This window comes from Adiantum capillus-veneris, chromosome 16 (genome assembly GCF_014529385.1).
Source record: "Adiantum capillus-veneris isolate H3 chromosome 16, ASM1452938v2, whole genome shotgun sequence".
Classification (NCBI taxonomy): Eukaryota; Viridiplantae; Streptophyta; class Polypodiopsida; order Polypodiales; family Pteridaceae; genus Adiantum; species Adiantum capillus-veneris.
The window spans coordinates 19,729,214-19,739,450 of NC_140946.1; the positions used below are offsets into that span (position 1 = coordinate 19,729,214).

General features: G+C 42.0%; 1 protein-coding gene across 1 annotated transcript; it reads left to right on the top strand.

The window, feature by feature from the left end:
• The first annotated feature begins 959 nt into the window (after window positions 1–959).
• Window positions 960–4,258, top strand: LOC147438668 (triacylglycerol lipase OBL1-like). Its single transcript, XM_086484683.1, has 6 exons — window positions 960–1,156; window positions 1,507–1,874; window positions 2,207–2,430; window positions 2,509–2,542; window positions 2,710–3,401; window positions 3,745–4,258. The coding sequence occupies exons 1-6, from the start codon at window positions 1,026–1,028 to the stop codon at window positions 4,105–4,107; spliced, it is 1,812 nt and encodes a 603-aa protein (XP_086340809.1). The 5' UTR covers window positions 960–1,025; the 3' UTR covers window positions 4,108–4,258.
• The last annotated feature ends 5,979 nt before the right edge of the window (window positions 4,259–10,237 follow it).

A 10,237-nucleotide genomic window follows, 5' to 3' on the forward strand; every position in this document is an offset into this window, starting at 1 on the left:
GCTTTGCCTCATCACTATCAAACGGTCTTGAATGAAGCTAAGGCGGTGGGATCAACGATCGAGAAGTGCGACACGAAACCAAAGGAGCGCGTAAATGTCAAATGTTGAAAAGTTAACAAGGACATGGGGGGAGGGGGGGTAAACATAAAACTCACTTTATCATCAAGGCACTCATAGTGGTTTCAACAAACCTTTCAACTGCAAGTGGTGGGTTCAAATCTCAGGCTTTGTCCACGCGTTGACACTTTTTAGACCCTTCCCTTTCCTCAAGATTCGCGTGCTTCAAGCTCGACTATCGATCCCACCGCTTGGGGATCATTAAGACCTCGTGTTAGATAGTGTTGAGGCCTTGCTTGGTCACTAAATCCCATGGGGTCTTTATGACCTTGTGGCGATAAGAGTCACGGCCACTAGGTGCCCACGAGAATCTCGCATGATTTGGAAGCCCTGATAAAAGCGGTTACGAATTCGCTAAATTGCATTAGAGACGGGTGCTCTAACCATGTGAATATGTGGCTGATGCTAACGAACATGGATGATGCATTTGCTTTTCCCTTGCAGACTAACAACTAGACTCGATACATTGCACGACGCTCGTTGCTATTGCATTTTGACACGCGAGCCCCAATTCTTCGTCATAGATCCCACCACTCGTCGCTGTTGCGTTTTGACATGCGAGCCCCAATTCTTAGTCATAGATCCCACCATTAAGACCCTAGGGGAGTTTGTCCTAGGGTACCATGGGAAGTAAATGATGTTGAACAATGAAGACGTGGCTTTTCAAATTCAAGCCTATCAGTGATCACCCTCGGTCGCTTTACAGGATGAGCCTGCGAGAAAGTTGGAGAATGCAGAGAAGTAGGAACACGTGCCAAATTAAATAATTCCTGGTTGAAATTTTCATTGAGAGAGAGAGAGAGATGAGAGAGGTGGGGGGGGGGGCGGGGGGGGGGGGGGGGGGGGGAGAGAGAGTTTTTTCTTCCACGTCCATTTCCTGCAGTTGCGCGTCCTACACGAAGGAGACGATGGACCAAAGCTCGCGGCAGGAACCTTTCAGCAGTGCCTCCTCCTCGTCTTCTGATACTCACAGCCTCAGAGAACGGAGAAACCATGACAATCGCGGCGAGCTGCACCCATTACATCCAAGCACTCTCAGGTCACACACACACACACACACACACAGAGAGAGAGAGAGAGAGAGAGAGAGAGAGAGAGAGAGAGAGAGAGAGAGAGAGAGAGAGAGAGAGAGAGAGAGAGAGTTGGCTATCAAATAGAGAAGCTGTCATCTCATGTGATCAGTATTAAGATTGTGGTTGGGTAGAGTCAGAGGGTTGGGTATATTCACACATTGAAGTAAGGGCTTTCATCTCATGTGGGTCAGTATTAGGATTGTCTTACATTGAGGTTTACTTCTGTACTTGCCAGTACTGAATTTTTTGCAATAAAGTGTTAAGTCCAGCTCATAGTCTACGACAGCATTTAAGGTTTCTTCTTGTTATTGCACAGGGAAATGGAGTTTGAAGCAGAGGAGTTTGTGCTTGCTCTTATCAAGGAATCAAATCCTCTACGATATCTAGGCTCAGTGTTAAGCTCCTGGTGTAATGGTGGATTACCACCTCTTTCTCCACATGGTATTTCGGCATCCAAACACAATTTCTCTTTGAATAGTCCAAGTTTGGAGACATCCGAACACCAAAGAAGTCGCCACTTTCGATTGAGATTGCCAACAATTTGTTCCATTCTTCTCTTGAAGTCTCTGCTCTCCTTTGCCAGACCATTTGAAATTTTTGGCAATGCATTTGAGTACTACCTCAATCTAATGTATGTGAATCATGGCCTCAAGAACACCCTTCACACATGTTTATTCAACAGAGGTATGCCTAATTTTTTATTGTACATGTATGCCATAAATTCAGGGTTAGTATGTGCAAATGGGTAGGCCATTACATGTGTGATTGCATCATGCACAAGCTCTTATTGAATTTTTGGATCACTAGTATTTTTCAACATTTTTGTTAACTTCATTCATTTTCTGTTGATGTGCTGTGATGGTGGGTCTTTAGGATCAATAACAGTGCACTCAAGCTTCAATTCCTTTCAGTATTCGAATGCACTTTTTCTGCCAGTCATGTATGTTATGCATGTCCTTTGTATGCAGTGAGAAATTTGGAGCATAAAAACAAAACTAACTGGTTTTGTGTGCTAGGTTCACTAAGAATTCCTCGTAGTGAAGATGATTGTTTCTACTCTGTGACAATGCTGCTGGATCCACGGCAGGAGTTGCATGTCCAAGAGAGTATTCTTAGTGATGTGTCGATGTTGGATAGTGATGATGGTATAAAGAACATGGCGGATGTATGTGTGATGGCTTCAAAGATTGCTTATGAGAATGAGAGAGTGATAAAGAAAGCAGTGGAGGAGACTTGGAAGGTAGGGTGGTTGTCTTTCCCTAAGTGCAATGAGAATCGCTTTAGTCCTTGACATTTCTTTGTCTTGTCCTATTTGCAGATGAATTTTGTGCAGTATTTTGATTGCTGGAATGGTAGGTAATACTCCTGGTTTTTCAGTCTGTAAGACTAAAATGGCTTTGATAAGCGGTGCGGAGAGTGTGCTAGTTGCTGAGTTAAAGGAAAATCTTATCAATAGTGAGAGAAAGGAAAATGGTAACCACATGGTCATTTTATTGATTTCTTGTCAATGTTTTTGCAGATTACTTGGAGTACAATGCTACTCAGGCCTTCATCTTCACGGACAAACGGCAGGATGCCAACATTGTGGTTGTGGCGTTTCGTGGCACTCAGTTATTTAACATGTATGACTGGTGCACAGACTTCGATTTTTCCTACTACGTGCTGCCTGAGATGGGCCGAGTGCACGTGGGATTTCTCGAGGCTCTTGGACTTGGCACTCGATTAAGGAGAGAGACGTTAAAGCAAGCCAAGATTAATACAACCATGAAAGCAAATAAGCTAACCCCGACCAGCACCCCGTCCTCAGGTCTTCCCGAAAAATCTCTTAGTGATGATGGCAAGGTGCTTGCCTATGACGCAATCTGCTCCAGAGTGAGAACTTTACTTCGACAAAATCTTGGTGCCAAGCTTTACATAACCGGACATAGCTTAGGCGGAGCTTTAGCCACTCTCTTTAGTGCATTGCTCTTGATTGAAGACAATGAGACATGCTTGAGCCTTGGAGGCGTCTTCACTTATGGGCAACCTCGTGTGGGGGATGCCAAGTTTGCTAGCTTTGTGCAGAAGAAGCTCTGTGGAACAAGCCCTAAGAAGTACTTTCGAGTCGTTTACAGAACTGACATCGTCCCTCGTCTCCCATTTGATGATCGGATGTTCCAGTTCAAACATATCTCACCATGCCATTACTACGAGAGTTGCTCAAAATCATTGGTAATTTTTTGCAGTACAAGTGTCATTGCACGCTGTGTGTGTGCGCGCACTTTAGGAGCCAAATGTAGCAGCTGGATCATGATTTGTGTGTGCATGGGTTCTTTGGTTATTAAGCTTCTATGCATTTATGCGCCTGCATGTGTGCGCATACGCATATGAGGGTGTGCATATTCATCCATGATGTGTGTGCATACACATTGCACACCTGCATTTGAGTGTGTGCGTACACATCACACACACGCATTTGAGGGTGTATAGTCATCCATGAGATGTGTGCACGCACATGGGTATGTTTGTAAAAGTGAGTCCTTTATTTTTCATACATGATGATCTTGACATATAGGCCCTTGTGGAAGAACCTTACAAGGATTTCATCTTGGTGATGCTGCAACCAATGCCTCATTTGAGTGCCGTGAGGGAGCTATGGGTAAGTCTCCTAGCGAGAATCAAGGGAAGAGAACATGGCTATGTTGAGACAGGTTTAGCGGTGGTGATGCGGTTTGTGGCCATGGTATATCCGGGATTGTGTGCACATGTCCCTTCATGCTATGTGGATGCAGTTAGAGGTGCTCCCTCCTCTTTTCTACTCGAAGCTGTGAGCCTTGAAAAGAGGAGCTGGTTGGCAGTGGAAAGGTTCTTTCCTGGGCTCATGTTGTTGAAGTGGCCCATGCTTTTGTGCATATTTCTTGTATTTTGGTGTATATAGTGTTTGCATACTTTAAAGATGTCATTTTCCCTTGTATAGATCTTACTATTAAAGAGTGAGAACTCCTGGGACCATTCCTGTATTGAGTAGGCATTACATGTTGTGGTTTTTGCTTGGTTTCAAGAAAAGTGGTACTCCATAGCATTATTCTTGGTCATGCAAGAGGCATGAATGTGTGTGCAAACAAACATGTACTTATGTTGGGACCATTGAGGTGAGTTGAGTTGGTTTCTTCTCTGGAACATTAGCCACGATATGTGAGGGCCCTCCATTTTGGAGTTACCTCATTCTAGACTTTGGAGTTTTATATAGCTTTGTAGTTGAATGATTTAGGTGATTCTGAGGAGAGAGAGAGAGAGAGAGGAGTTACTGAGATGTGAGCTTTGTTGCATCTCTTGTGTGAACCCCCTTTCCATGTCATGTGCCATTGGTATAAGCCATGTAGACATAACCCATGTGATATGTTGATGTGGAAAGCCTTGGCAACCCTAAGTGGTAGAATGATTAGAATGTACCCCCTTATGTGCTATGTATTTAGCGACACCTATTGTGTTTGCTAAGTTATACAAAAGATCATCTTTTCTACACACTTGGTACGTGAGTAAGCAAGAAGCTACTATGTAACCATGTTTATTTTGTGCTTTGAATTTGAACAATAGAGTGGAAATTAAGACATGTAGAAGCAACAACCATTATGAAAATCCTGTTGAAGCTCAATCAAGAGTAGAAAGAAAAGTCCAAAATGATCTGCATTATGCATTTGGAAGTGTATGAGGTAGCATACCTACCTCCCTATGTAAGCCATTGAGAAGCTAATACAAGCCATGGGCCTCAAAACCCACTTATGTGGTGGATTTGAGGAAATTTTCAGCATACTCAACATTGTTCTATAAGTCTTTGAAAATGTCAATTCTATTCAATGCTTTATGCAATTTGACTCAATGAAATGAGACCCAACCAAACCCTAGTGTCGTTGTTGGCATTCTAGCCTTGAAGAAAGCTGATTTGGTTGTAGGAAAAGAGGTTGATGTACTATGGGATTGAGAAAAGAGGTTGATGTAACTAATCAAATTGATTTTGTCCTCCGTGAGAATACATAAAGTCTACAAATGTAACTATAAATTGGAGCCACTTTTAAAAGTCAAGCTCTCTTGCTCCTGGAACTCTCAAGTATGAAATTCTTGTGGAAACCACCCCCCATCAACTCAAAACTTAGCACAAGTTTCTTTGTTGTCGTCATGACATACATAAGGAAGAAGTTCCCACTTTTGACAAAGAGAAACATGACTTTGGAGATGATTTGATGATCTCCTCTATATGAAGCCTATCGAGAGTGTATTCTAGGGACCATCTTATCCTCCTTTCCTTATTTACAAGAGTTCTTGCAACTTGAAAAGAAAGCTAGTAAAGGGCTCTACTAATGCATGAGAATTCTAACAATGTCTCCCAAGGATGACTTCTCTTCACTTTCTTCATTTTCCTTGATATGAATAAAGCTTCTCAGAGTGCTCAACACCTAAAAAATGACCGAGATGACATTGACATACACAAACATAACTATCCACTACACTTGAGGGAGCCATAAAACAGCTAACATTTTGAACTTTTGAGTGAGAAACTAGGATGCTCTAAAACATCAAGGGCACACTTTGTAGCTTCGTAATAGTTGCAAATATTTTGAGCACAATACACCTTTGGTAGTCACCTCCTTAAATATTCAATGAGCACAAAAGGCATACACTCAACTACAAGGTGAGAGTCTATTCCTCTGTGTGAAGAGTCAACAATTTCAATGAGTCCTCAACCTACATCCAGCAAGTAGATTCAAGATTTTTATGTTTTCAAAGATTTAAAAGTCAAAGAATATCTCTAGCATCTCAGTAGCTTCATACATGCTTACCATCAAAATGAAAGCTCCTTTGTCACCACAACTAGCTTGACTACGTGTTTGAAAATGTCATAATAGTTGTGCATCAGGTGAGTGACATCTTTGTTAGCGAAAGACAAAAAGCAAGAACCTCAAACGAGAAGCATGGGCTTGATACAGACTCTCTCTCTCTCTCTCTCTCTCTCTCTCTCTCTCTCTCTCTCACACACACACACACACACACACACACACACACACACACACACACACACACACATGCAAAGCTAGGAGTTCATAGTATTTAAGAAGCCCTCAGATGCTACAGGATTGCCCATAGAAGCTCTGTTGCAATAAAGGGAACAACTTCCACAATGATCATAGAGAAGACACCAAAGAGAATGCACCCCTTGAACCTCAAACCTTCAACCTTGGGGTTCCATCACTAAGCTCTCACCAATTGAGCTACGCTTCTTGGGTAACCTACCTCTAGATTTTATATTAGAAGGTATGAAACTTGTTAAATTTGGAGAAAGTGTTCAAAACTTAAAAATAGTCAATCATTATACTCTCTAAAATTTTATCTATGTAGCCTTGGCAAGTTTCAAGTAAAAATAAATTGTTATGCATTTGTGAAGAAAAATGAAAGTATAATTAATGAGTATTTTTATTATGATATTTCATAAAAATTATACACATGGTAAAAAATTTATAAGTAAATCAATTTAAGCTCCTTTGTATGTGCTCAATTGATGTGCAAGAGAAGTTTAACCATATATTGGCAATTCTTAACTTACATTCAAATCTTTACTGAGATCACAATGTTGTGAGGTAGCACTGACATGTTAGACTAGGAGAGTCTTTACACACAAAAAGCAATCTTTCTATGAGATGCACTTGTCACGTATGACAAAGTGATGGGAGAGGGAGAGAGAGCTAACCAACAAGACTAAACAGTAAGGTGGGTGGCCTTGTTGGCAAGGGCAGGAGTTATTGTGAATAGGGTGAGAGAATGAGAGGTGTGGAATGATGCCACTACTTTTGCCTTAGAGGACCTTTTGAGCGACGGTAATTGTTAAGGTTGCACAAGCATCTTCATCTCGATATTTCCCAGTGTCGTCCTTATTGTATGCACAACAATATATAGGCACATCCATCATGCTCTTGCCAAAGCCTATTAAGCATAGTACAATTTTCTTACTTTTAGAGGCATCTTTGGCATTGTGCAAATGGCTACAAGCAATGTTTGGCAAGGAGAGGAAATATTTTTTCTATTATATTATGGTTCTTGTGTGCATGAACTCTATGATGAGAATGGCATTTGCACACACCATTCCACGTAGTCAAGAGCTAGACTAATTCACCTGAGTTAGCTACTTTGAGTGAGTTTTGCTGAAAGCAATGGTGAGGGAGAGCGAACTAACCAACAATACTACAAAACATACTAGTATGTTGGGTGGCCTTGTAGTCAATGGGGGAGGTGTGTTATTGTGAATATTGTGAGAGAAGGAGAGGTGTGGGAATAATGCCAATATGCTTTTGCCTTGAAGTAGCTTTTAGAGAAAATATTTGTAACTAGACTAATTTCCTTTTGTTAGCTTTTTGTATATGGGATTTTCATATTTATACAATCATATGTTACGTAATTGCATACTTTTAAAGCTATCAATCTATATTATGAGATAATTGTTCCAATGGCATGTGGCAACAAATAAAAAATCCGATAGTATCTCCCCCTCCTTTTGAGCTAACGGTCTCCTATCTCAGTGGGCGGTCACATTTTTAAATCTCGCTAATGACTAATAGACCAAATTCACATTGGCTAGTGACGCACACAACATAACACTTGTTGGGCCAAAGTCTAAACCGAAAAATACAAAGCATTCAAAGGCTCCAAGGGGTAAATACTGGGCGACATCTATATTGCATCTATATGATAGTGATTACAAATTAAGCTATCTTTGGGTTGGCGTACATTTTGTAACATGGTCAACCTCTTAGTATCTAAGGTTATACACATAAGCTTTTCTAGAACGTATTGGGCTTGCAACAACATCAACCTACTTACATTGTTTATCCATGTAAACAGTCTAAAGTTGTCCAAGTACCAAAGCAAGAAGGGAAGGGATTCCTCATGGACAAACACTTAATCTCCAAAGTCATATTTTACCTCATTCATCCAATATGTATACTCGAGAATCCCATTACCTGACCAAAAAGGGGCCAATAGCACACCATTGACATTGAGTATCAATGCTCATTGGTCCTTTTTGAGTGAAGCAAGTGCCTAATCTAAATCTCACTCTTATTGTCTTAGCACACATGGCACACGATTAATCACTATTCCCTTCAATGGTACAACTATGAGCTTGAATTTAACCAAGGGGCCAAACATTAAAGTGACTCATCAGCGTTTATGGGTATTTTTACATGTGTAAACCACGCCAAGTACTAAATGAAAGTTGAGAACTTGCAAACAGACAAAAGAACTTTTGGCACCCAAAACACATTCATTACACCCCCCTACAGAGAAATCAACTGCAATATACAAACATGATGGGGTCCACATCGCTAGAACTTAGCAAATTGCAAACATTGTAGCACACAGGCACTCATACATAAAGTTGGAACTCATACATAGAAAAAAAGACCATGTTTATATAGTATTCATTTTCTAACATAGTTCCAATATAGTTTCAAAGAACTCCAAAGTAGAATACCTCAATGAGGTGTGCAGAACTAGTAGGGTGAAGGCAATGAATCCTCTAGTGGCAAAGTAATCTCGGGTGCCGCGAAGTAATCTCGGGTACCCGAGATTACTTTTTATACACGAGATTACTTTTCGCGGTGCCGACGAGATCTACAGCGCTCGATGCTCTCACCATAGATCCCATGCCCCCATGCCCATGTCATAAGTCCTGAGGGAGGGCAAGCTCGCATCCATTTCCAACCTCCTCGTCAGATCCGCCAGTCGACAGAGCAGTTCGTGTGTTTCTTTGGCATCAAAGTCTTCTTTTTTAATCAAAAAATTTGATTACACACTTAGTGTGTGCAAAGCCTTGTTCCCACCAAATCTTTTGACAACCCGACTCTCGACCATCAAGCCCCTCACTCACACACACACACAAGTGAGTGAGAGAGAGGGGCAATCTTCTCAGCAAACGAGAAAGAGAGAGAGAGAGAGAGAGAGAGAGAGAGAGAGAGAGAGAGAGAGAGAGAGAGAGAGAGAGAGAGAGAGAGAGAGAGACTCTCTCACCATGGAAAAGCGAGCACGCGAGAGAGACTCTCTCACCATGGAAAAGCGAGAGAGAGAGAGAGAGAGAGAGAGAGAGAGAGAGAGAGAGAGAGAGAGAGAGAGAGAGAGAGAGAGAGACTCTCACCATGGAAAAGCGAGCACACGAGAGAGACTCTCTCACCATGGAAGGAAGAGAGAGAGAGAGAGAGAGAGAGAGAGAGAGAGAGAGAGATTACCATTGTCTCCAACTTCGTCTTCTCCAACTTGGGGGCATACACTCTCGACATTAGAGCCGTTCCGCCGCCGACTTCAACGACTATCGACTATCGGCATCGAGTACATTTTTGTACGACAACAAAAATTGACACCAACATTCCTAGTCTACATCGACACGTAGTTTTACAGGGGACTTTTGAGCCCACATTGACCACTTTTTTTGCGGTCTCTTGAGAGACGCTTTTCTCGAGCACACTGATCGGAGGTGGATTTGTCAGCATCAACATTACAGGTGGTGTACGTGTTGGAGACCCAATCGACGGACACTTTTCGACAGAGTCGTAGACTTGGGCTACAGCCATACAGGTGGTGTCTTCATAGTGGTTACGGTTTTATGATGTTCGCTCTTTTGAGAGCCTGATCCTAGCGGGGATTTGTCACTTGCGGAATCTATGTACGCGTGTTGCAGATACTGCCTGTGCATGTTTTTTTGCGGAGCCATATTTGGCTAGACTTGACAGCTTATCAGACCATTTCTAAGCCTCGGTTTCGGAAGAGCCCTTTCTGAGATTGTGGCTAGTGTCTTTGAGTCTGTATAGCCTCTGGACGGTAGATAGTGTGAGGTTTTCTTTGAGTTGGGGTGTTCTCAAATGTTGAGACACCTTTAGTGATACAGGTGGCTGGAGTTCCCCACTACATATCCTCGCCATAGGAGATGTACCTTATGAGATTTTATGCTAGACGCTGTGTATGACAATCCATTGACATTGACAGTGACAGTGTCAGTTTTTTGATGCCCAGTTAGTGCAATTGGC

Excerpts from the sequence above, each read along its gene's own strand:
- LOC147438668 (XM_086484683.1), top strand. The coding sequence starts at position 1,026 with ATGGACCAAAGCTCGCGGCAGGAACCTTTCAGCAGTGCCTCCTCCTCG. Across the intron at positions 1,875-2,206 it reads CACATGTTTATTCAACAGAG|GTTCACTAAGAATTCCTCGT; the intron begins GTATGCCTAATT and ends TTTGTGTGCTAG. Across the intron at positions 2,543-2,709 it reads GTATTTTGATTGCTGGAATG|ATTACTTGGAGTACAATGCT; the intron begins GTAGGTAATACT and ends ATGTTTTTGCAG.